The sequence below is a fragment of the Gopherus evgoodei genome, chromosome 2, assembly GCF_007399415.2.
Source record: "Gopherus evgoodei ecotype Sinaloan lineage chromosome 2, rGopEvg1_v1.p, whole genome shotgun sequence".
Classification (NCBI taxonomy): Eukaryota; Metazoa; Chordata; order Testudines; family Testudinidae; genus Gopherus; species Gopherus evgoodei.
In genome coordinates this window covers 248,682,963-248,710,387 of record NC_044323.1, presented here as the reverse complement: position 1 = coordinate 248,710,387, position 27,425 = coordinate 248,682,963, and the positions used below count along the sequence as shown (strand labels likewise).

At 42.9% G+C, this 27,425-nt stretch overlaps 1 protein-coding gene across 4 annotated transcripts in view; it reads right to left on the bottom strand.

The window, feature by feature from the left end:
- The window catches only part of CPNE3 (copine 3), a 76,567-nt gene that overhangs the window by 32,609 nt on the left and 16,533 nt on the right, over positions 1–27,425 (bottom strand). Inside the window, exons 2-5 of one of the 4 annotated variants that reach the window (XM_030553404.1) lie at positions 12,597–12,723; positions 11,776–11,915; positions 9,832–10,011; positions 741–815 (exon numbers count right to left, since the gene is read on the bottom strand). In XM_030553404.1, the coding sequence (XP_030409264.1) occupies positions 741–815; positions 9,832–10,011; positions 11,776–11,907 (387 nt within the window). In that variant the 5' untranslated portion in view covers positions 11,908–11,915; positions 12,597–12,723. Of the gene's footprint in view, positions 1–740; positions 816–9,831; positions 10,012–11,775; positions 11,916–12,596; positions 12,724–18,505; positions 18,777–27,425 lie in introns of those variants that run through there. The other 3 variants (XM_030553405.1, XM_030553406.1, XM_030553403.1) reach the window with 3 other exon arrangements.

Here is a 27,425-nt window from a genome sequence, read left to right as displayed (position 1 = left end):
CTACCATTCACTGCTTGATAACCCCATAAGTGTATATATGCTAGTGTTTGCTCATTAACCTAACAGCTAAAACAATAATAAAACTGCAAAGTAGCCCTAAAGATGGATAACTTTAAATAGACCTATTATTTCAGAAAAAACAGTAAAGATCAGGAATGTTAACGCTTGTGTCTCAATTCCATTATCTAGTTACCCTTTTGGTGTAACCCCTTGCTGTTTTCTGCCAAAAAGATTATATATTGCTCAGGACACAGACTGCCTTAATTACTTGTAAAGCTCTTGACATGCCTACTGTGGTTACCACTAAATATTAGCCATTTATCTAGTTAGCACACTGGCATCATGACACTTCATTAGACTTCTATCCTAATACTGTTTATGTAGAATGCAGTTTGAGATGAAAGGAAAATAATTTGGGAAGAAAATAAAAATTAATAAGAGTCCACATTTGCTCAGGACTGAGGGATAAGAAATTGAAAGAAAATTTGATTTTTGTGGTTTAAAAAAGTTCACCACTTGAGTTTATTTGAAACTGATTAAGTCATTATTTGAGCCTCTGAAGACTATTTGATTTTGATAATTAAAATTAACACAGAAGTACTGTTTTGTAAATTGAAAGATGCAAACAGCCAGCTGTGAAACAAATATTCCCATTACTATAATGTGATAGAATACATTTAACTCAGTAAGAGAAACAACTTATGGGCTATATGCTAGAAGGAGAAAGCCAGGTATCCTACCGTAATGCTTCCTTTCCCTGCAGGTTTACCATTTTTAAACATTAATGGTCTTGTCAGCGTCTTGCTGGAGACTATCTGTCAAAACAAAAGTTAAATTGTAGTAATAGCTCTTGACAATTAAACAGTTTTTTGCACTGAAAAACAAACAAACAAACAACAGGTGGTGTTGCATGTTCCATTTTAGAAAATTATTCTACCATGAGAACTCCAGCATTACTTTTATTTCTTATAGCCTTCAATATGTTTGGATAATATTTAAAGATATGAACCTATATGCAACTTTGACTAATGGTAGAAGTAAAAAACCAGGTTAAGATAAACAAGAAATCCTTCATCTATCAATAATTTCAACAGTAGAATAAGGACTTTTCCTGAATAACTGCTAAAGATTGCTTGTATCTGACATGATACACCTATACCTCCCGCTCCATATCTACATCTACATCTGGCAGGGAGGATGCCTGAAATTGAGAGATTAGGCTATCCCTTAGTTCTTGACACATTGTATTTGGATTTATAGATATGGCAAATAATTTAAGCGTGCATTTTTGTTTTATATGCCGGTCTAAAAGATACAGAGTATGTTTATGTTTCATTTTGTTATTTTACCTACATTCAGAATTTGAGGTTGAACATCTGCTAGAACTCAGTTTTGTTTTTTTGTTTTTTTGTTTTGGGGGGGGAGGGGAAGGGGAGGGGAAGACAGATCTGTTAAAAGAATGTGAGGAGACCAGAGAGACCAAACTTCTTGCAAAGATTCCTTTCATAATTTTATCTCAAACACAGAACAAACTGCATTGAGTAACAACATTAACAGGAAGATAAATTTACTTTTCTTAGTCTCTCACTGAAGCAAAACAGTAATGACAGCAACAAGAACCTTCATAAATAACTTTCAGCAATGAGCTGTTAGTTTCCCCATCTTGGAATCTCTAAATTTTACTTCTAGCAGAAGCTCGAGTAGAAAAGCTGGCAACTTTGAATTCCATAGTTTCACTCTCCAATTAGATGCCTGTTATCTACGCAAGCGAGCAAGTGCAGAGAAGGAGTTCTTCCTGTAGGTAGATAAGATATTTGAGTTTTTCTAAAAATACCTGAAATTATTGCCCTCCCTCTAATCCCAGAATCGGATCTGCTAAGGGTATGGCTACACTTGAAATTTCAAAGCGCTGCCGTGGCAGCACTTTGAAGTGTGAGTGTGGTCGGAGCGCTAGTGCTGGGAGAGAGCGCTCTCCCAGCACTGCACGTAAACCACATCCTCTATAGGCGTAGCTTGCAGCGCTGATTACACTGAGGCTTTACAGCGTGGTATCTTGCAGCGCTCGGGGGGGGTGTTTTTTCAAACTCCTGAGCGTGAAAGTTGCAGCGCTGTAAAGTGCCAGTGTAGCCAAGGCCTAAGTTAGCTCAGATGCACTGGAATCTGATCTCATTAAAAAAAAACCTTCAAAATTAGCAATTCATATAATTTACTGATGTTTGCAATGTTTTGCCATCATGCCACATGATCTTGTTTTTGATCTGGCAGAAAGGAAGGGTATCAGGCTGCTGTAACACTGATAAAAGTTTCAGAAAACATACAATGCTTTAAGGTATTGATTTATAGTTACTATAGGATTTATGGCAACAGCCGTTTGGACTCTACAAGCATTTGGATATTCTGGATGGTAGTGACTAACTATAATTTCTCATTTATTTTTAGTCCACCTCTACACAGAAATCTGCATAATTACAGCCATGGTACTAGGATGGCTTCTAAATATGCCAACCTTTTCATGGGCGCCTTGAAGAATTTCTGGACAAACAAGCATGAAACCAATGAGATACCTGAGATACATAGATGATATTTTCATCCTCTGGACAGACACTTAAACTAGCTCAGGTTTTCACCACACCTTCAGCAACTACCACCAATACATAAACCTCTCTCTAAAACATGCCCACACTAGCATTAACTTCCTGGACACCAAGATCAGCTTCAACAATGAAATCTTACAGACAACAATATAAAAAAGACCCATGGATCACCACATCTACCTTCAGAGGTCCAGTAACTACCCCAAACATACCAAGAAATCTGTTTTCTACAGCCAGGCACTTAGATACCACAGAATATGCTCACAGGAGAATGTCTAGGATAAAAAACACACTTAAAACTGCCTTCACCAAACAAAGACACTCCATCAGAGAATTGGATCACTAGGGAATGGCCCACCCAAATAACCCAAACAGCAGAACCTGCTTCAATACAGAAATAAAACTTTCTCTGATCACACACCCCTAGTTTCCACCTATCACCCCCACGGTACCAATATGGGTTATCATCAGAATCACAACACACACTCGATGGGAACCACATTCAAAAAGAAATCTTTTCTGAACCCCTATTTCTGGCCTTCAAACAAACAATCCCCCCCCCCCCCAAGCTCATTATCAAAAACAAGCCCCCCACAATACCAGGACGCGTCAACTGAAAGTGGCGCCAGACTCTGCCACAACAACAGATGCAAAAGCTGAAGACATATCTCTACTGCTAGCATTATCGAGACCATGTGTTGTGGAGGGTGTTAAGATTCATGGGACCTTCACATGCCTATCACAACATGAAGTGTACACCTCCTCAAATGCACTAAATGCCCCAACAACAACAACTATGTGGGTGAAACCAGAGAACCGCTATGCTCTTGAATCAACTCATGCAGAAAAGTGATAAAAACACAAAAAGTACCTTATCACCTTCAGGTGAATGCTTTTCACAAAGCAAATCACTCTATACCTGACCTCTCAGTCCTTATTCTCAAGGGAAATCTGAACAAAACCTTCTAAAGTTGGGCCTGAGAGCTTAATTTCACAGTTTTGCTACATACTGAAAATCATGGACTGAATAGAGATCCTGGATTTATGGCTTCTTAGAACAATCTATAACTCATTTAAACCCTTCCCCTCAGTCTCTTCCCCTCCCCCCCCCCCCACAACATGACTAGAGAAGTGTAAATAGGTCACTTGAATGGTTCCTTGAAATGTGTGTTAACTACTCATGCTAAACAGTCTGTACCACCTTGTATTTAGCTGTGACGCTCTGAGTACGTTTCCCAGACCTGAAGAAGATCTCAGAATCTGGTCTCTCTCACCAACAGAAATTGGTCTGATAAAAGATCTCACCTCCTTGTGACAGAGATAGAATATTCTCTCATTCTACAGCGACTAGCATACATTAGACAAACCTTCAAGATGATTGCTCACAGAATGATCTTATGTGCTGAACTGAGACAAAAACAAAGGGCTTGGCTACACTGGAGAGTTGCAGCGCTGGTGAGGGGGTTACAGCGCTGCAACTCAGGACGTGGCCACACTTACAAAGCACAGCCAGTGCTGCAACTCCCTGGTTGCTGTACACTTGGTCTACCTCGGGTGTAGCGATTCCAGCACTGGTGATGCAGCGCTGGTCAGCAAGTGTGGACACCACCAGTGCTTTTATTGGCCTCTGGGGTATAAGGAGGTATCCCAGCATACCTTTTCAGCCACTCTGGTAATTGTTTCACACTCCACTGCCCTGGGCTCAGCTGACCCCCCCCTTTAAATGCCCTGGGAATTTTAAAAATCCCCTTCCTGTTTGCTCAGCCAGGTGTGGAGTGCAATCAATCAATCAGCGACCATGCCTCCACGCCCCAAATGAGCCCCAGCATGGAACAGTTCCGAGCTGCAGGACCTCAGTATTTGGGGTGAGGAAGCTGTGCAGTCACAGCTGCGCTCCAGCTGGAGAAATTATGATACCTATGGGCAGATATCAAAGTCCTTGCTGCTAAGGGGCCATGAACGGGATGCGTTGCAGTGCAGGGTAAAAATAAAGGAGCTGCGCAGTGCCTATTGCAAAGCCCGTGAGGGAAATCGCTGCTCAGGAGCTGCCCCCACAACCTGCCGCTTTTACAAGGAGCTGGATGCCATACTTGGGTGTGACCCCACTGCCAATCCTAGAAGCATGATGGAGAGTTCAGAGCAGGGAGAAGTGGAGGAAGGTGTAGATGAAGCAGAGAGTGAGGCTACTGGGGTGGAGGGAGACACCCCAGAGTCCCAGGATGCATGCAGCCAGGAGCTCTTCTCAAGCCAGGAGGAGGCTAGCCAGTCGCAGCAGCTGGAAGTTGTTGGTGAAGAAGAAGCAGAGGAGCGTGTTCCGGGTAAGCAGATTTTATGTTTTGGGAGAGGACGGTTTGGGTTATGGCTGCCTGCATGCATGCCTAAATGTGGAATAGCCCATTGTTTTGCTCTATCACGTCTCTGTAATCGGCCTTGGTAATCTCTTGAAAACTTGCAGCCAGAGCGTGGGCAATGTGCTTGCGCAAGTTTATAGGGAGAACCACCGTGGTCCTTGTCCTGGTCAGGCTAACTCGTCCGAGTCACTGTGCCGCGAGGGGTGGGGGGACCATTGCTGCACACAGGCAAGCTGCATAGGGACCAGGGCGGAATCCACATTGCTGTAGAAGACCCTCCCTCTCTTCCCAGGTACCATGCAGCAGTGATATATCTGGCAGTAGGAAACCCTGTTGATAATGTAGGGATACTGCTCAGTGCAGGGCGCCAGGTCCGCGGTTCCCCCCCCTTGCAGGTCGGCAGCTTCCCGGCCCGCCCCCCCCCCTTGCAGGTTGGCAGCTTCCTGTTCCCTCCTGTCCCCTGTGCAGGCCCCCAGCTCCCTCTACCCAGTGCAGAGAAACCCCAGTGAGCCATCAGGCAGTTCCCTTTCCCAGGTGAAGTCGGGGCAGAAACACTCACCCCATTGCTCGCCACGCCTTTGCTTCCGTGGCCTCTCTGTGCTATGTTAGGTATGTGGGAATGATGCTACAAAAAGTCTACAAACTCCTTCACTGTGTGATAATAAACAATGTAGCCTCTGTGTATTACATGTTTCTATCTATGTTTTTTTAAGTGACCTTGAATAATGCAGCCGGATCACCGCCTGCCCGTCGCTTGCAGAACTTGAGGAAAAATCCGCGAAAATCAAAAGAAGAATTGATCAAAGCAGTTATGAATCAGTACGCCAGAGAAAGTAGGAAGACGCAGGAATGGAGAGAGAAAATGCATGAGTGGAGGCAGGCAAACAGAAAGCAGGAGAAAGGAATTGGCTACCAGAAAAACCTCGAAGCAGTTGATAAGCCTCCTGGCTCGCCAAACTGACTCTTTCGAGTCTCTCGTAGCCATGCAGGCAGATCTGTACCTTGGTAACCCACACCCCTCCCAAAGCTCTCTTTCTTGTTCCCCAGTATTTGCACAAAACACCCTTCTCCATCAGCCTGTTTCTTACTACCCCCAGCTGCCCCCAACACCTGTACGATCACCTACCAGCCCTGATAACTACAATCCTCACCCTGCGCACTCCACCCCCATGACACTGCAGCATATTAATCCTGAAGTGCAGCAGACATTGAACAGCAATCCAAACAGGACATATTCAAACCTCTGGATGTACAGTCCACCACCCTACCCCCCTGCCCTTTTATGTACTGTATTTTGAATAAAGGATTTAATGGCTTTTACAATAGTTTTTATTATTGCAGAAAGTGGTAAATACTGTACCCCAAGGGAAAAACGAGCACAGCAAAGGCACCAAACATTACTGTTGGCTCTCAACACCAAATTGCTCCCTTAAGGCATCCCTAATCCTTGAAGCCCTTTGCTGGGCCTCTCTAGTAGCCCTGCTCTCTGGCTGTGCAAATTCAGCCTCTAGTTGTCGAACCTCGGAGGTCCATTCCTCACTGAATCTTTCACCCTTCCCTTCACAAATATTATGGAGGGTACAGCACGTGGATATAACAGCGGAGATGCTGCTTTCCCCCAAGTTTAGCTTCCCATAAAGACAACGCCAGCGGGCTTTCAAACGGCCAAAAGCACACTCCACAGTCATTCTGCACTGGCTCAGCCTGTAGTTGAACCGGTCCTTGCTCCTGTCAAGCTTCCCTGTATACAGTTTCATGAGCCATGGCGTTAAGGGGTAAGCGGGGTCTCCAAGGATCACTGTGATCTTGCGGTCTGGGAAAAAAGTCCTGGCCATCAGCTTCCTGAACACGGCACTGTTCCAAAAGATGCGTGCATCATGCACCTTTCCAGGCCATCCTGAGTAAAGGTCAGTGAAACGCCCACGGTGATCCACAAGCGCTTGGAGAACCACAGAGAAATACCCCTTGCGATTAATGTACTCTGATGCCAGGTGGGGTGGTGCCAGAATAGGAATATGCGTCCCATCTATTGCCCCTCCACAGTTAGGGAAACCCATTTGTGCAAAGCCATCCACAATGTCCTGCACGTTCCCCAGAGTCACAGTTCTTCTTAGCAGGGTGCGATTAATGGCTGTGCAAACTTGCATCAGCACTATTCCAACGGTGGACTTTCCCACTCCAAACTGGTTCGCCATTGATCGGTAGCTGTCTGGAGTTGCCAGCTTCCAGACTGCAATAGCCACCCGCTTCTCCACTGGCAGGGTAGCTCTCAATCTCGTGTCCCTGCGACGCAGGGTAGGGGCGAGCTCAGCACACAGTCCCATGAAAGTGGCTTTTCTCATCCAAAAGTTCTGCAGCCACTGCTCGTCATCCCAGGCTTGCAGGACGATGTGATCCCACCACTCAGTGCTCATTTCCCGAGCCCAAAGGCACCGTTCCACGGTGCTGAGCACGTCTGTTACTGCCACAAGCAATTTACTGTCTTCAGCGTCAGGCGAATCAATATCATCGTCTGACTCCTCACTGTCACTTTGCAGCTGAAGGAATAGCTCCACTGCCATGCGTGATGTGCTGGCAACATTCATCAGCAAGGTCCTCAGCAGCTCGGGCTCCATTTGTAACAGAAATTGCGCTGCAGTCTCACAATGCCGCCAAACTGCTTGGAATGTGAGCAAAGCACCACGGGGCGTTGGAACAGGAAGCAGAAAGACCCGCACCCTTCCGTCCCCTTCCCACAAGCCACAGCGCCAAAATGGGACGAGGTGCTCTGTGGGATAGCTGCCCATAATGCACCACTCCCAACAGCGCTGCAAGTGCTGCAAATGTGGCCACACTGCAGCGCTGGTAGCTGTCAGTGTGGCCACACTGCAGCGCTGGCCCTACACAGCTGTACGAACACAGCTGTAACTACCAGCGCTGCAGAATTGTAAGTGTAGCCGTGGCCAAAAACTTGCATAGACTCTTACGCCTGGTCTACATTAGGAAATTAGTGAAAAATCCATACACTTGAGCAATGCGGTTATCTGACCTAACCCTCAGTGTAAACAGTGCTAGGTCGATGGGAGAATTCACCTGTTGACCTAACTACTGCCTCTGATTAGTAATCCACCTCCCCAAAACTGGAGAGTTCCTCTAGTCACATAAGTAACTGCAGCATTTTAAGTGTTGACAAAATTAGCAGAGACTCTTATTCTTCACTTAAGAGTGTTAACCCCTCATATGAGCATGGTTATAGGTCAATATGTATTAAAGAGGCACAGCTTAACGTAAGCTTACTATTACATAGTTTTAGTAGAAATCAAAGGGGGTAATAACATTGTGACACTACACCTCATATTCTTCATTGAAATATTGTTATAATATTATAGCATAACTATGTTTTGTGCATGATAGGCAGGTAAGATAATTAGAAAGGTTATGATTTGGCGAATGTGATTATCCTATTTGTATGCAGATATTTTTGTATTTACATTTAGGAATACTGACTATACATCTGTACTACAAAAAGTGTTTCCAGCACCTGGGGAATGACTACCAGACAGAACGCAGTCAGTCTGGCTGGCTAGCTGGGGACAAGTCAATGTACCATTAGGGAGAACAATGGGTCTTTGAAGATGCTAATCTTCCACCTTCCTGGGATGCTACAAAGTCCTTTGACTTATGGCTGCTTTGACACTGCAGGGTCATGTGATCATCCAACTTGGTACTGAACTCCATGATAGAATACCACTATTTTTTCCACTTGTGGGGAGGAACCAAACTGGAAAACAAAGGATTCCTGCCTTATGTAAAACTTATTTAAGGCAGGGGAGGGACATAATCAGGGTTTGTTCTTCACTGAATCCACACCCAGGATAATGGCTGGAAACATCAAATGGCTCGTCTACACTGGCAATTTACAGTACTGCAACTTTCTCACTCAGGAGTGTGAAAACACACACCCCTGAGTGCTGCAAGTTTCAGCGCTGTAAAGCACCTTTGTAGACAATGGTCCCAGCGCTGGTAGCTACGCATCTCATGGAGATCTGTTTTGTTTGTTTTGTTTTTTTAAGAGTGCTGGGAGACCTCTCTCCCAGCGCTCCACCGTGACCACACAAGGCACGTTAAAGCGCTGTTGCGGCAATGTTTTAGCTCTGCCAGTGTAGATTAGTTCTAAGAAATAAGGACAAAGGTGGGAGAGATGGGGGCGGGGAAGGGAACAGAAGGATTGAGTCCAGGTTGGAAAGGGTGTTTGGCCTGTGAAAGAAATACCTCAAGTTTTAACCTGCAAGCAAGAGCAGCTTGCCTTCGAGGACCTCTGCAATCTGCCTAAAGCAACATTTAGGGTGAGAAATTATTACCTGTAACCAGTTTCTTTAGTGTATTAAGCTTAGTTTGTGAGTTTGTTTTATTTGCTCAGTAACCTGCTTTGATCAGTTTGCTAACACTTATCTTTTGTAGTTAATAAACTTGTTTTTGTTCTCTAAATTAGTTAATTAGTTAATTCATAACTGAGGGGGCAAAAAGACGTGCCTATCTTCCTCCATACTGAAGGGGGAAGCAAATTTCAGGCACTTACGCTGTACAGTTCTCTGTGCAGCGCAAGACAATACAATTTTGGGTTTAGACTCCAGAGGAGGCATGCACTTTAGTGCTGGGTCATTCCTTAGCTGAAGCCTTCCCATGCAGTGTTTATTTCAGTATCTGTCTTTCTGCAGCTGGGTGAGTCCCTATCTGTGTGTGTGTGCCGGAGGCGGCATTAAGGCCTGGCTCAGCAGGACAATGTAAGGAAGCCTAGACTGGTGGAACAGGCGGGCTAAGTGGTACAGGTGGCACCCTGGGAGCTGGGAATAACCAGTCACAAACATATTTCCTGTAGTACAAGCTTCAGCACTGTTTGAACTCACTTGTCCCAGAGTGCATTCAAATTCTCCCAGGAAGTCATCATCGCTTAGATCAATGGTTTTGTTGTCAATGTCATAAATCCCAAATTTAAACTTCTGAACCAGTTCAAAGTAGTAATCAATTAGGAACCTCTTGGCAAACTTCGGGTTCAAGGAATTCTTAACCCTTTCTGTGCGATCAACCTGCAGATAGAAAAAAGTCACATTACCAAGATGTTCATCAACTATGCAGGTGGGCAAATCGATTACTCTCTCATGCTAGGCTTCCAAGAGCCCTGCTAGGTGCAAGTATAATATATACTTCTGAACTCATTTCATCCTAGAACAAAGCACTTTACAAACTAAATTTTAAAAAATCCAGGTGTGATAGACAAGGCATATTTAAGGATCAGTTCTCCCACCAATGAAATGCAGTCACCTCTGGACATTTCATAAATAAAATGTAACATTTTGTCCAAAGTGAAGGCTGGGAGAGATGAACTCAGAAATAATATCTGAAAAATCTAGTAGTCCTGTCATAAACAGATGGTTAAGGGTTAATGTCTTTTACCTGTAAAGGGTTAAGAAGCTCAGTAAACCTGGCTGACACCTGATCAGAGGACCAATAGGGGGACAAGATACTTTCAAATCTTGGTGGAGAGAAGTCTTTGTTTGTGCTTTTTGTTTTGTTCGTTGTTCACTCTTGGATAAGAGGGACCAGACGTACACCCAGGCTTTTCCCAATCTTTCAAAATTGTAAGTAGTAGCCAGGCAAGGCGGATTAGTCTCATGTTTGTTTTCTCAATTTGTAAATGTGTCTTTTTGCTGGAAGGATTTTCACCTCTGTTTGCTGTAACTTTGAATTACAGGCTAAGTGGGGGGGGGGTCCCTCTAGTCTACATGAATCTGAGTACCCTGTAAAGCATTTTCCATCCTGATTTTACAGAGATAACTTTTACCTTTTCTTTCTTTAATTAAAAGCTCTCTTTAAGAACCTGATTGATTTTTCCTTGTTTTAAGATCCAAGGGATTGGGTCTAAACTCACCAGGGATTGGTGGGGGGGGAAGAAGGAGGGATGGTTAATTCCTCCTTAAGATCCAAAGAGTTTTGATCTGTGTTCCCCAGGGAAGGTTTTGGGTGAACAAAAAAAAAAAAAAGTGTGCCAGACACTAAATTCTGGCTGGTGGCAGCGTACCAGATTTAAGCTAGTAATTAAGCTTAGAAGCGTTCATGCAGGTCCCCACTTCTTGTACTCTAAAGTTCAAAGTGCGGAAAAAACCTTGACAAGTCCAGATGAAAATCACCACATTGGACAAGAAGAAACAAACAATGAGAGAATAGGAAGACATCAAGTCATCAGAAAGGGCAGCACTGGCAGTTTTGGGGGCAAGCACAAACTACTCCATTGGAAGACAGAGCAGTTGCTGCTTCTGTATTAGCTCCTCCAGTACACCAGAAGGCTTGCTGCCTTCCCGTCCACTCTCTGCAGAGAGCAGGCACCCTAGGAAATTACACTTAAGCTATGGGTACACCACAGAGCTTACAGCGGCACAGCTGCATCAATGCAGCTGCTCTGTCAGTGCAGACACTCTATGCTGACAGGAGAGAGCTCTCCCATCGACTTAATTACTTCAGTCCCTGCAAGCAGTGCTAACTATGTTGCTGGGAGAAGCTCCTCTGCTGACATAGTGCTGTCCACACCGGTGCTTAGGTAGGTGTAACTTCTGTTGCTCAGGGGTTGGCTAATTCACACCTGAACGACATAACTTATACTTGCATGGTGCAGCTCAATAGCAGGTTACATCTGTGATTGATACACACACACTCTCTCTCTGACCTGAAGTATCTAGCAGAGTTGGTAAGTCATAACTACTGAAAGTAACTCTAGTACCTCACTATTTTCATTGTTAGAAATATTTAGCCCGACTGTAGTTTAAAAATATTCTAGGAAAAGTGTCATACTCTACCTCATACCACTGCTGCCCACTTGTATTATGGAGAAGTACACACAGAGGGTCTGACTTTGAACCAACATCTTTATCCAGGAGATTGTTGCAGGCGATGGTCAGCTCCACCTTTGTTACACATTGTGCTGCCATCTGCTAATCTGGAAATATGTAGAAGAACTAAATATTAAATATATATACATAGATACTTACTTCAAAAATTAACAGGTGCAACCTAAAAGCATCAGGAAGCACAGTATGAGCCTCTCAAGAGCAAGACTTGAGCTTTAAGTGCTACCTGGACAAGTTATAATATATGGACATGTGCCAGCGTAACAAACTTCTAGCTTTGTTTAAATAAGAAACTTCATCCCAATCATTAACACACAAAAATGTGTATATACAATGAAAGATTCAGGCCTCTCAAACTATTTGGATACCAAATTAAGAAACTGGAAATAGCACTAGAAAACCATATCAATTCAATAAGGTACTTCTGGCATACCTTTCACCCTGAGTTCTTAAAGCACTTAAACATTAACTAATTAAGCTGCAAAACACCCATATGAAGGTCTTCACTGTTACATAATACAAAAGCTAATTAAAAACTTAATGATATGTAAAATTGGGAAATTCAGAGCTGAAATTAATTCCCATACCCCACACACGATGCATATGTACTATGCACCTCACTGCAACAGGATACTGAAGCCAAGAACTTAGCAGGATTTAAAAAGGAATTGGACATTTATATAAAATCCTGAGCTAAAGCCAACCTCTAACTACAAGGGTTAGGAGAAAGAAAACTTTAGCTGGGAGCATATTATCCCTTAAGTGCCTACTGTAAACTTGCTTGGATATTCTCTGAAGCATCTAGAGTCTTTCCTTGAACCTGAACGAGGCCCACTGGCAAGAAGTTATGTGCAAGCAGTTCATCACCATCTGGTTCTTGGACTGCAGTTCCAGCTCCTACTCAACGACAGTTATAATGTTTTATTTTTAGTTTAATATAAACTGTAGCTTAGCTAATACATTTGTTACAGCCTTGGCTGAATCCCCACTTGGACAGTCACGAGTCTGCTGATTTGTGCCCCAAATTTTGGATCTCATGTGCTTCCAAACCAACTGAATGACAGTAGTGTCCAGTGTTTCTAGTTCTGCCCTCTCTAGCATTCCCATCTGGCCTAACTCCTTGGGAAATTGGAGTCTGCAGTCAAACTATCCTCAGCTATCTGCCGAACCACCAAATTCTTTCAGAAGCCTACGCATACTCTTCCCAGAACTCCATTCTCCTGGGTACTTCAGTTTATGCCACCTAACAGTTAAAGTAAGAAAAAAACAAAGGCTTTGCAAAGGATCCTCTTAAAAAGTTGTATGTGTACATGTGTGTGAGCGCACATACAGAAAGCTGAAGAATTACAGATCTATGGAAAAAATGCAAAAGTCCTCACAGCTCCCAAGACAGTAGGCTGGGTTTTGGTCAGTTGTCTTTCAGGGAGAAGGCAAGGCTCTTCTGTGCCCCGGTTCCTTCAGCTGAGTCTTCGTAGAATCATAGGACTGGAAGGGACCTCAAGAGGTCATCTAGTCCAGTCCCCTGCACATACAGCAAGACTAAGTATTATCTAGACCATTCCTGACAGGTATTTGTCTAACCTGCTCTTAAAAATCTCCAATGATGGTGTAATAAATAAAGTAGGGGATAGCTCCCTTTTATGAACACCCAGCTAGCCAGTTAGCTGTAAAATCCATCCTGGTGTCTGTTCTCTGCTTGCTTTACCTGTAAAGGGTTAACAAGCCTATAGGTAAAAGAAAAGGAGTTGGCACCTGACCAAAAGAGCCAATGGGAAGGCTAAAACTTTTTAAAATGGGAAAGAAACTTGCCCTTTGTCTGTTGTTCTCTGGGGCAGACAGAGCAGCAATGCTATAAGCAAGAATGCTGTGTAAGGTTTGAACCAGGTATGAAAAATTATCATCTTCTATACCTAGAAGGAATCATTTGGATAGGGAACATTTAGATGAATAAACCTGATCACATTTTTTATTGTGGCTTGTGGATCTCCTCTGTGCTAATCCCCGATGCTTTTGTTTGCTTTAACCTTTAAACTGAACCTCCAAGAAAGCTATTTGGGGTGCTTAATTTTTGGAATTGCTCTTTTAAAAACTAGCAAAAGCCTAAGTTCCAGATGTATTAATTTTCTCGTTTTAAACAAATGTATCTTTTTAGAGAAGGATTTGGATTTTTGGCATCCAAAGAGGTTTGTACTTATTCTGTTTGATTAGCTGGTGGCGACAGCTAATTTCTTTTGTTTTCTTTCTCAGCTCTTCCCCCGGAGGAGGGGCGTGGGAAGGAGGAAGAGAGCTTGAGGGTACCTCAAAGGGAGGAGTTCCCAAGTGTTCCTTCCTGGGTCCAAGGGTTTTTTTGGGGGGTCTTTTTTTGGCATTTGGGTGGTGGCAACGTTTACCAAGCCAAGGCCAGAGAGAAGCTATAACCTTGGGAGTTTAATACAAGCCTGGAGTAGCAAGTATTAAATTTTAGAATCCTTGCAGGCCCCTACCTTCTGCACTTGGAGTGACAGAGTGGGGATTCAGCCTTGACAGATGGAGATTCCACAACCTCCCTAGGCAATTTATTCCAGAGCTTAACTTCCCTGACAGGAAGTTTTTTCTAATCTCCAACCTAAACCTCCCTTGCTGCAATTTAAGCCCATTGCTTCTTGTCCTATCCTCAGAGGTTAAGAACAATTCTTCTCTCTCTTTGTAACAACCTTTTATGTACTTGAAAAGGTACGTCCCCTCTCAGTCTTCTTTTTTCCAGACTAAACAAACCCAATTTTTAAAATCTTCCCTGGTAGGTCATGTTTTCTAGACTTATAATAATTTTTGTTGCTCTTCTCTGGACTTTCTCCAATTTGTCCACATCTCTCCTGAAATGCGGCGCTCAGTACTGGACACAATAATCTAGTTGAAGCCTAATCAGCGCAGAGTAGAACAGAAGAATTACTTCTCAAGTCTTGCTTACAACTCTCCTGCTAATACATCCCAGAATGGCTCCGATATCTCCTCAGTCAGCTCCTTGAGTATTGTAGGATGCATTTCATCAGGCCCTGGTGACTTGAAGACATAGAATTTGTCTAAGTAATTTTTAACTTGTTCTTTTCCTATTTTAGCCTCTGAGCTTACCTCATTTTCACTGGCATTCACTACGTTAGACGTCCAACCACCACCAAACTTGGTAAAAACCGAAACAAGTCAGTCATTAAGCACTTTTGCCATTCCCCTCCTCGTTAATGGTTCTACTCTGTCCTTGGTCTTCCTCTTGCTTCTAATGTATTTGTAGAATGTTTTCTTGCCCTTTATGTGTCTAACTAATTTGATCTCGTTTTGTGCCTTGGCCTTTCTAATTTTGTCCCTACATACTTAGGTTATTTGTTTATAGTCATCCTTTGTAATTTGACCTAGTTTCCACTATTTGTAGGACTTTTCTTTAGGGAGAAGGCAAGACTCTTCTGTGGCCCAGTCCCTTCAGCTGAGTCTTGTGTTTCTGTGATGGAATGACCTCTCCTAGTAAAGCAGTCTGACAGGTTTTTTCCTGATTCTTCCTTTTGCTGGGGTTTTCCATTCTCCAACCATGAAGGCTGTTAACAGTTAAGCACTCATTGTTCCATCATGATAGGGCTATTCAAGGCTCATAATTCCTTGATAGCCCTGTTTCAGTTTCCCAGAAGAGGCCCCTACAGGGTGGGGCAGTGCACACTACATGGGTGTGATTTCTAAAGCGCACTAACTTGCTCTGCATTAATTGGTCCACGTACACCCTGCTGGTGTGCTTTAACATAGTGCTGTTTGAAACACTACTACATTAAAAGCACATTAGGGAAACTTTAGTGAGCACCAGCAGGATCCGAGGCCCAGTTAATGCTCAACACGTCAGCATGCTTCAGAGTACCTAAAGGCATAACCAATTCCCTCCCAAGCAGTTTTTGGTTCTCACACCAGTTCTGCCTCCTCTCTTACTTGACTATCCCTTTCCCATATGAACAATTGAAACTGTTGTCTGCCTCCCCTCTTCGGCCTTCCAGGCTCCACTACCGCTCCTACTACACAGCTAAGGCTATATCTATGCTGCATTTATGTCGTTAAAAAATTTAAACAACAAAATGGACAGTGCTTCATCAGTGGGAGACACTCTTGGCGATGAAGCTATGGCCCCTCATTGGGGCTGGTTTTATTATGTCGTCTAGAGAGCTCTCTCCTGGTGACAAAGAACAGGTACACTGCTTGCATTACAATGGTGTGGCCTAATTCTGGGAACAGAGCAATTAAATGCTGCAGAACAGGAAAAAAGAGGTGCCCTCCGCACAGCAACTTTAGTAGAAAAAAGGAACAGCAGTGAACCATTGTGAAGGCACTGCTTAGTCTCCAACTCCATTGCCTAGGACAAGTGCTCGTCTGGAACAAAAACCAAGAGTCAAAACAGAACTGCACTTAAAAGCTACCATTTATCTGAGCACGGGGCTCCTAAATTTGAATCCTAGCTCTTTACAAGAACACCTTCTGTGGCCTGAGCTGGCCCTATAACCTCTTTCACCTCAGTTTCCCAAATGTGAAATGTGGATAATAAAGTTACCTACCTCCCAGGGACATTGGGAAGATTAACTGGTGACTGTTTGTACAATGGTTTGAAGATTTAATCATTAAATATCACTATGAAGTGTTAAGAAACAGGTTTCGTATTTTACTTGAAAAACCTAATCAATCAGCATATTTGGCCATAATGATGCCAGGCTGATCTTTTCTTTTGCTGTTTAATGACCCAGTATTCCATTTATAGTGCAGCTGTACATAGCCAAGATAGATCCAGCACAGTGGAAATGACTAACATCTAATTTTGAGGCAATTAGAAATCCTCAAAATTCGATGTTGAAGTCATTTCTTCCAGGCCTTCAACAGATTGCTCTCCCTGCAGTTTTACAAGAGATTTCTATTCAGCTTAAACACTTTGGTTTCCATGTTTTCTGATATTTGAACTCTTCAAATTATAATTTAATAGGAACACTTAGCACAACTGATGAGAGGAACTAGATAATCCTTGATTCTTTAAAATTTCTAAAGAAGCATGACTGCTAATTTAAGTTTACTTTTAAATTTTAGCAGACAATAGTTCAGTGATATTTGGTCACTGATATTTTTCAATATTTTAAAAAACTGCTATATCATAGGTCTTGAATTTTTCTCTCACTCTGGTGGAATACCAGAGTCAATGGGAGTGCACTGCACAGTTGATTTATTGCGTCTACTAGCCATGATAAATCGACCCCCGCTGAATCGATTTTGAGGATAATGCAGACAAGCCCTTAGGGAATGCATTCTGATCTTCTCCCCCTCCACACTCTAACTGACATAGCTATGCTGACAAAGCTTTGTAGTGTAGACCTGCCCTAAAACAAGGAAATAACTATGATCTCTCAAATACCATTACATGGTAACTCAGGGGCAGGCAAGCTTTTTGACCTCTGGGCCACATCGGGTTTCCAAAATTATATGGAGGGCCAGTTAGGGGAAACTATGCCTCCCCAAATAGCCAGGCATGGCCCAGGCCCTGCCCCCTATCTGTTCCCCCATTCCCTGTCCCCTCACAGACCCCGGAACCCCTACCCCATCCAACCCCCGCCCCCAGTTCCCTGACAGCTCCCAGAACTCCTGCCCTGACCACCTCTCACAGCTCCATCTAACTCCCTCTCCTTTCTGACTGCCTCCTCCCCGGGACCGCTGCCCCATCCAACCACCCCTTGTCCCTGACCACCCCCAGAACTCCTGCCCCCCCATCTAACTCTGCCTCTCCTTCCTGACCGCCTCCCTGCCCCAAAACCCTGGCCCCCATTCACCCCCCCATTGCCATTCTGACTGTCCCGACCCCATCCACAACCCTGACCTGCCCTGCCCTCTATCTAACACCCCCACTCTCTGCCCCTTTACAGCACTGCCTGGAGCACTGGTGGCTGGCAGTGCTACAGCTGCACCGCCCAGAGCACCAAGACAGACCATCATGCCTCCCGGCTGGAGCAAGTCAAACCATCATGCAGCACTGCCCGGCAAGAGCTCGTCGCACAGAGCACTGCGCCGGCAGCACAGTGAGCTGAGACTGTGGGCTAGCCTCCCGGGCCAGGAGCTCAGGGACCGGGCAGGAGTGACCCATGGGTCGTAGTTTGCCCACCTCTGTGGTAATTGATGAACCAGTAAAGACAACAACATTTGCTTGTTTTAGCATAAAGTAAATGCTATAGTCATACAGTAAGTACAGAGAAAGAGAGGGAGGGAGGCTTGCTTGTCAAGTAGAAAATTGAACCAAATTGGGAAGGCACCATGAAGTCATTATCACAGTTCAAGGGAACTGCACCTATATTTCCTCTAACTGGTCCAACAAAGGCATCCACTCTCAGGCTTCCAGCTCCCCATTCGTTGCCTTTCTTGGGTGGATATCTGTCTCACTTCTTCTGACCAGGTATTTCCAGACTGCACAATTAATTCCCTGCCTTCCTTGTGTTATTCCCAGAAGAGACAGGCTGCCCAAGCATACCTGCCTCTCTCGTCAGAGAATGATAACAGAATGATTGTCACTTGAGAAGCACACAGATTTTTCAATACCACACAAATCTTTCAATGTAAGCTTATTTTATTCTTAAGGTAAAAAAGTACTACTGAGAAAACAACAAAACAAAAAAAGAACCTAAATATATGCTAATAAGCTTACCAGGCACCATCCAACCCAAACATGGATTGTGGCAGGAGCATTCCTTCAAATTCCCATCAAGGGGGAATCCTTGTGGCTGCAAATCAATCTCAGCATTCAATCTTATGGGGCTTCAGTATGCCCAGACCTTCCAAACCTATCCAAAGGATTGGGGCTGTCTGTGGACCAAAGTTCCTGTCCGTTTGCTGGATGCATCAAAATTTTTTTGTCCCTCTCTGTTGGTCCCTGGAGAATCCAATTTGAACTAGTATATGCATAGCTCTACAGGGGGTAGTTTCAAAGGGCTGATAACCAGAAGTACATTAGCATCCTCCTCCCTACCAGAGAAAGTTCAAACAGTGTGACAACACATACACAATTGCATTTTTAAAACATGGAACCCCAAAATATTAACTAATTCAGTATGGTTTGACTTAATTCTCTAAGGTTTGGTCAGGATATTATTGGATAATGTCAGTCTGTCACAGTCATTTATTGAACTTAAATGCTGTTATTTTAAATTATATGTCTGAAATAAGGGCAGGATTTAGCTAGATTCCTAAGGATGCGACCTATTAAAACTGAACTGATTTTTAATTTGAGGCTTAATTACATTTATCTTTTAAGTCTTCTGATCTAACATTCACATCACTGCAAAAGAAACCTGTAAAATTATAAATGCACCAATCAGAGCAGAGGACAAAAAGACCAGGAATTTAGGATGCAATGCACATTAGTGAATCTCCCTCTAACACAGTGAGCAAGATTCAGCTAACCAGACTCTGCCAGGAACACCCAGGCACATGATAATTGCTAAATCCTAAAATATAAAGGGAATCAGAAGAGTCTGGGCAGTCAAAAGAAAGGTCGTGATGGGGAAATTCTGAGAAACTCTGAAACAGATCATACACTATGAAGGTACAGTAAAACCACAGTTACAAGCACTTCAGGAATGGAGGTTGTTTGTAACTCTGAAATGTTCATAGCTCTGAACAAAAAACTTTATGGTGGTTCTTGTAAAAGTTTACAACTGAATATTAAGTTAAAACAGCTTTGAAACTTCACTATGCAGAAAAAACATGCTGTTTTCCCTTTATTTTTAGTAGTTTACATTTAATCCAGTAGTGCATTGGAGTGGGGGGGGTTTTCTCTTCTGCTGCCTGATTGCATACTTTTGGTTCCAAATGAGGTGTGTGGTTGACTGGTCAGTTGGTAATTCTGGTGTTCATAACTGAGGTTCTACTATATGGGGATACCATTTCCTGTTGATCAGAAGCCAGCAGCTAACTAGCTGGCTGATTAGCTCCACTCACTGCACCTGAGAAAGAGCTGGAACTTAATTAGCTGATCCTTATAAAAGAGGGCAGCCCAAAACAGAGAAGGGCTGCAACACCCTCCAGGGAGTAGAGGAGCTGGGGGGGGGGTGGGCTGTGTTCTCAGTGGACTGCTACTGGAGCTACTGCAGAGAGAAATTACTATAGAGATCAAATAGACAAAAGGGAGACTTGTGTGAAGTCGTTAATTGTTGTGGCTCTGAAGTAAGAACCACGAAATTTTGGGCTGCTAAAGTTACTGTGTGGGGGACAGGCTTGGGAAAAGGTCTACTTGACCTGCACAGACTTTTGAGGGAAGAGTCTGTGAGGTTTTGATTTGCTTTGTTAAGAATCCTTAAAATAAAACCAACCATGTGGGAAACAGTTTCTCTAGATTCCTTGAAAGAGCCCAGACTGAATTACTCCAAGGCGTGAGCTCAGAAAAACTGGTCTGGTAGAAGGAGGGTGCTATAAAACTGCGTGGAATTGATTTAAATCACTAGTCAGGAAGACATTTAATCATGGATTTCTACATCAAAGTGCATTCTTGTTGGTTGTTATACCCTTAACACATATTATTCACAACTCAGAGATAGATGTAGGTTTCATTTTTAGAAGGTACACACTATACATTTTTAAAGTGATGTGCTTTGAAAACTTTTCAGATTAGTTTTATAGCTATATCAGAAAATGAATTGTTTGGTTATTTCATTTACCAAAGTTAATTAAAGCAGATATTTATGAAGTCATTGGGAGGTGAACTCTCTCCAATTCAACAGGTTAATCATTAATATTTGCAGGATTTTCTTGCCATGCTGTATTAGGAGGAGACCACCACCAGATAGATGTTTCAATTGTTTTAGTTAAATAAAACAACATGTATTCTGGATTGTTTTTTTTAAACAGCAAACATAATTTAACAAAACAAACATATGAATTTTTGAATTTAGTTAAACATTTGGTTTTTTTTAAATCAGGTTTGTTTTCGTTAATTATTTTTAACTAAAGTAGTTAATGTAATTTTTGGGATTTAAAAAAAAAAAAATTAATAGACTGTTAGCCAGGTCAACATGAGAAACTGAACATATTGGCTTCTGCAGCTAAATCAGTCATCTTCACCTTCATTTTCCTATTTCTTCATAATCTGGAAAAGAAAAACAAGGTTTCCTGCTTTTTCAGGTCCCAATTTCTCAGTTGGGAATGAATTAGTCCAAAGGAAGAAAATGTTTTTTCTACACCAGCAGAAGAGGCTAGTGCTGTTAAAAGTGAGATGATCATCACTTCAACAGTGTCTGAATCCAAGTGCTTAAGTGACATCCACCAGTTCAGTGGTGTAAATTTCTTTAAAAGATCAGCAGCAAACATATTTCTTGAATGGTTCACCCTTAACTCTGAAGTTTATTATAGTTGGCATTATGGAGGGATGATTACTGGATGTCAATGTCCTAACTCAACTCCTCTTCTTCAGGAGTTAAGGTTTGACTCTGATACTGAATATTGAGAATATCTGCAAGAAAGTGAGCTGGAGATAGAATCCTAGAAGATTAGGGTTAGAAGAGACCTCAGATGGTCATCTAGTCCAACCCCTGCCCCAAACAGGACCAACACCAATTAAATCATCCCAGCCAGGGCTTTGTCAAGCTGGGCCTTAAAAACCTCTCAGGACAGAGATTCCACCACCTCCCTTGGAAACCTTTTCCAGTGCTTACCACCTTCTAGTGAAATAATTTTCCTAATATCCAACCTAGACCTCCCCCACTGCAAGTTGAGATCATTGTTCCTTGTTCGGTCATCTGCCACCACTAAGTACAGCCTAGCTCCATCCTCTTTGGAAACCCTCCTTCAGATAGTTAAAGGCTGCTATCAAATCCTGCCTCATTCTTCTCTTCGGCAGACTAAACAAGCCCGGTTCCCTCAGCCTCTCATAAGTTTTGTGCCCCAGTCCCCTGATCATTTTCATTGCCCTCCACTGGACTCTCTCCAATTTGTCGACATCCTTTCTGTAGAGGGAGGCCCAAAACTGGACGCAATACTCCAGATGTGGCCTTACCAGTGCTGAATAGAGGGGAATAATCACTTCCCTTGATCTGCTGGCAATGCTCCTACTAATGCAGCCCAATAGGCCATTAGCTTTCTTGGCAACAAGGGTATACTGCTGACTCATATCCAGCTTCTCATCCATTGTAATCCCCATGTCCTTTTCTGCAGAACTGCTGCTTATCCAGTTGGTAGCAGTGCATGGGATTCTTCCATCCTAAGCATAGGATTCTGCACTTGTCCTTGTTGAACCTCAGATTTCTTTTGGCCCAATCCTCCAATTTTTCTAGGTCACTCTGGACCCTATTCTTACCCTTTCCCCTCAGCTTGACCTCATCCAGGAACTTGCTGACAGTGCAATCTATCCCATCATGCAGATTAATAAAGATGTTGAACAAAACCAGCCCCAGGACCAACCCTATTCATTTGTCCCATCTGTGTTTTTTAAAAATTCTTGTAATTTAACTCTGCCATTGCATATTTCTCTTTTTAAGATATCACTCACTTCCTTCCAAGTTTCAACAGCATCAGCAATAAAACAGCTATTTCCCTGAATTTTGTTCAAGACGACAGAAATAGGCTTCAGGGTACTCAGCATGTGTTCAACACTTCTCTTAAGCCCAATGTTGGAAAAAAAACTTTGGTTGTAACAGTGCCATCTATTTTTTCACGATTTTGTTCGCAAATCGTCATCAGATTAGGCCAATTCTTGCTATAGTGCTCAAAACAGTCCACTACTGAGTTCCATTGCACATCTTATGGAAGAATTAGCTTGGTTCCTCCCACTTTCTTCAGAGCACCTGCTGCAAAATAGTTGTTATGGAAATATTTTGCAATTTCTGGAACACTGAAGTCTTTGGCTAGGATGTGCATCAAATGAGCACGCAACTGTATTTATTAGCTTGGGACTCTCTTCACACTTCTAAATTTCTTCTCATCTTGGATACATTTGCAGCAATGTCTGTGACCAAGCCGCGTACTAAACATTTGAATTCCTCCCCTCCACAGTTTGTAATAGCTTTCACTGCTACTTCTTTTAAGTATTCTGCTCTGTGTGCATTTCCTGATGTATCAATTGTTTCTGTAAGGAAGACATTCCCTTCTTGTGTTGTCACACAAGCATATACAACAGGATCACTGTGGACATTGCTCCATTTATCAAGATTCAGGTTAACAATTTCACCCTCGAGATCTTTTGCACACTGCTCAATTTCTCTTTCATACACTTTATCTGGTAACATCTGCTCTGTTGGGTGGACTGTATCCTGGTCTTAATGACTGAACCATGTTAATGAAGTGTGGGTTCTCAATCATATTGAAAAGAGTCTGGTGCATAAACAACCCAGGCAACTTTTATATCAATTACCTCTTTTTGTAATCTGCGAGTTCTTATCACATTTATCTATGGTTGTTTCTGGATGGAGATTTTTTTTCTTCCTTTTTGCTAGAGGGGATGTGATTCTGTAGCTATGTGACATACATCATGTGACTGAAACACTATCATTGGCAGATAACTCTGAAACGATAGAAAATGATGGTGATCTTGAAGGGGGAGAGTCTTCAGAATCCTGTATGTTGAGGGTGGATTCTCCTAAACAAAATACTCATTGCATTCATTGAGTACTACAGTACTACTTTAAAGGGTGAAATTGTAAAAAGGAAGATCTGCCTATTTCAGCTATTTATTTTTTATCACAAGTGCATCTAAAATGCTAGTACCATAGAGTAACAACTATATTTTTCGCTCAAACACGAGAATTCAAGAATAGTCCAGAAGGAAGGCAGGCAGTCCTTAAGTATGAAATAAAAAGTTAACCAACCTAAAGATCCTGCATATTCAGACATGTTCCTTTCTTCAACGCAGCTTCCTCCTGAGAAGGCGCACTTCTCATGATGTTGTTGTTTCCTTAGAGCAACTAGGCCTTGCATTTCTTTTTGCACGCATGCCTGTCTTACCCAGAGGTAGAGGAAGTTCATTAAAATATTCCCAAACTGGGTCTCTTTTACCACCAGTTGCCATGATAGGTTTTCCCTTCTAGTGAAAGAATGGTATGGTAGATCTCAAATCAATGAAGGTTATACTCAGAAAGACCTCAAGACTTCTGGAATATGCTGCTCAAACAGTTTCACTTCTGTTTCTACTGCCTGTCCCTCCCTTCTCACATTTATCTCCAGATGTCTTCTCCTTTTCCAGATCTATTCCACCCCCAACAATCTTCTATTCATTGAACTTCTTGAAACTTTTCACTTTTGAAAGAGGTAAGGGATTGACTCTGTGTACACATTTGCAGAGGGACAATAGAGTTGAGGTCTTATTTCTCACCTCTATTTATTTATTTTTGCTGTTAACAAGCATGTTACCTCTACAGACACAAATCCACAGTTTCAGAACTGCAAAACTAAGCATCTCTGATGGTATCTTCTAGAGCACTGAGTTCCATTGGGTAGATAGAAAGATTATTTAGGTTAATCTATACAGAAGCCCCTGGAAACCTGTAAAATTGGGTCCCTAATCTATGAACTATTGGAACTCATTTAGAAAAAACTTCTCTTAAAACATTACATGAATATATTGTCTCATACTCTAGAATTAATCATTCCTATTCCATGATGAGATATCTTTGAGTTATAATGTATGTAAAGATAGTTTTGATTAAGCATTTTATCAAACTAATTTTTTTTTAAATCACTGAGTTTTAGCCACCCTGCTATAAAATAAACCCTAAACCCTTACATATATACTAATCTGAAAGAGGTTCCAAAAATAAGAGCTCTGAACAGAGCCATGTGCACAAATTACTGTGTTATTTTGAGTACACTACAGACTTTGGTTTTGGCAACAGTGAATTTATTCAGGAGTTATATGATTTACTTTTTATGACTTCCAAGAAAGGCTGTTTAAAATTGCACAATGTAACAACAGGAAACAGTCCTTTAGTTCATTTGCATGTACCTATACATCCTAATAGTTGATGGAACTGCATTCACTTTTTTCCTATTAAACATGTTAATGTGCACAAATTCTACAGAAAGACCAAAAATAATCAACAGATTTTTATATGATACACTCTGATTATAAAGGACTAATTTTGTCATTTCATTTGGATATTAGATGTTCTTATCTGGTCAATTCTTCAAGTACCAGCCTTTAATCATCAGAACATTGTTACCTCATATTCAGACTGTACTAATGTGAATGAAAATTAGCAGTTAAAACTCCTCTGTAGTTTTACTCTGCAATGCTGACAAGTTGTATTATAACTAATAGTTGCAGTCCAAATGATACTAGAGAGTAACTGAGGTTATCAATTATGTTCCCTATGCACTGTTAGCCAGAATCTCACACATTATTTGGTCATGTTTAAACTTCTGAGAGTATCTCCTTGTCTGTTAGAAGATCTATGCAGTAGAGACTTGTACTATTGCTGACTGAGCCAGTGGGATTGCACTGGTGTAAGCAATAGCAGTGCCCATCCTATTTCAAACTATGCCCTGGAGAAAATAAAAAAATAAATAAAAATGAGAGGTTCCTTAACCAGATCTGATATTGTCTAACAAATACAAATGGACAACCAACGACAACACACCAAGGCAGTTCTGGAGGGAATTCTGCACCATTACGCATGCGTAGAATTTATGTTCCCTGTAGATTTCTTTGTTTCTCTGCAGAAAAATGACTTTGATAGGGAGCCATTGTCAAGGTATAATTCCCCAATCTGAACTTTAGAGTCCAAAAAATGGGGTACCAGCATGAATTCCTCTAAGCTTAATTACCAGCTTAGATCTGATAAGCTGCCACCACCCAAAAATAGTGTTTTTGGACCCTCTGGTCCCCCCAAAAATCTTCCCTGGGGACCCCAAGACCCAAATTCCTTGAGTATCACAACAAAGGGGAATAAACCATTTCCCTTCCCCCTCCTTTCTTCCTCCCAGATCTTTCCTGCCCTGGGTACGCTAGGAGATCACCGTGATTCAAACTCCTTGAATCACAACACAGAAAAATCAGGTTTCCCCACCTTCTTCCCCCATCCCAGGAGTTCCTTCCCTGCGTTATCCTGGAGAGATAGACAGATTCAAGCTCCGTGAATCTAAACAAAGGGATTCCCCCTTTCCCCCCTCCCTTCTTTCTCCCTGTCTCCCACCGCTTTCCCGGTAAGTACAGACTCAATTCCCTTGAGCCTCAACAAGGGGGAAAAAAAAAAAATCAAACAGGTCTTAAAAAGCAAAACTTTTAATAAAAAGAAAAAAAGTAAAAGTTGTGTCTAATTTAGATGGTAAAAGTTACAGGGTCTTTCAGTTTATGGACACTAGAGAGAAGCCTCCCCCAGCAAAATACAATTTAAAATACTTCCAGCACAAGACACATTTGCAAATACAGAAAACAATCAAAAGACTAAACTCGCCTCTTTCCTGGTACTTACTAAAATTAGACCAGAAGAGATTTTTTTCAGAAAGATTGGAGGAATCTGCTTACATGTCTGGTCCCTCTCAGAATCCAGAGAGAACAAAGCAAAACCCAAAAACACAAACAAAGGCTTCCCTCCACCGAGATTTGAAAGTATCTTGTTTCCTGATTGGTCCTCTGGTCAGGTGTCTCAGGTACCCTGCTTGTTAACCCTTTACAGGTAAAAAAAAGGGACATTAACCCTTAACTATCTGTTTATGACAGCCATAAGAGCGGTCATGCGACCGTCCCTAGCAGTACGTTTTGGTTGCCAGAGCAGCCATCAGAGAGATAAATCATTGTGGGGCAGGGGCAGGACTGTGGAAGACCTGATTGGTGGCTCCTACCCTGCACCAGGCTCAGCTGCTAGTCCGGGCTGGACTGGGGAGAATAGGACTACTACTTCCTCTGCACAGCATCCAGGGCCATGTCAGACCCACCCTATATTTCTTCCCCGGCTGTAGGAAGCTCTGCAAGCTCTCGCCCACCCATTGCTCCTCAGCTGTAGGGGGAGGGATCACTGTACAGGGAACTGCTCCCCCATCCACCCAACCCCTGTGAATTCAGACCCCCCCGATACCCAGACCCTCCTGCTGAGCCTCACCCACTCCCCCCTGCATCCAGAACACCCCTCCCCACGAACAAGCCTCACTCCTCCTGTACCTGGACCACCTTGACAAGCCACCTGCACCTGGATCCCCTACCAAGCCCCAACCAGCTTCACATGGATCCCCACCCCACTAAGCCCCATTCACCCAGCATCTGGAACCCCCCACACCCAGACCCCTCTGCCAAGCTCTATCCCCCACACACCAAGTCATTCCCCTCCCTGTTGAGCCCCAATCACCTTCACCTGGACTCCCCTGCACAGTCCCATTACTATTGTACCCAGACACACACACACACACACACCCCTAACAAGCCCATGTGCATCCTGATCCCCCCGCACCCAGATTGTCCCAACCAGAGGCCTCTCAACCCACACCTGGATCTCCCCACACAAAGCCCCTCCACACTTGGATCCTGCATTCCTGAGTCTGCCTGCCCACACGTAGTGCACCTGGCATGGAGGGGCAGGACCCTGGGGTGTTTCTGAGATAGGCCTGGTCCATATGCTGTATCAGGGTTGGGTGCAGCTTCACCACTG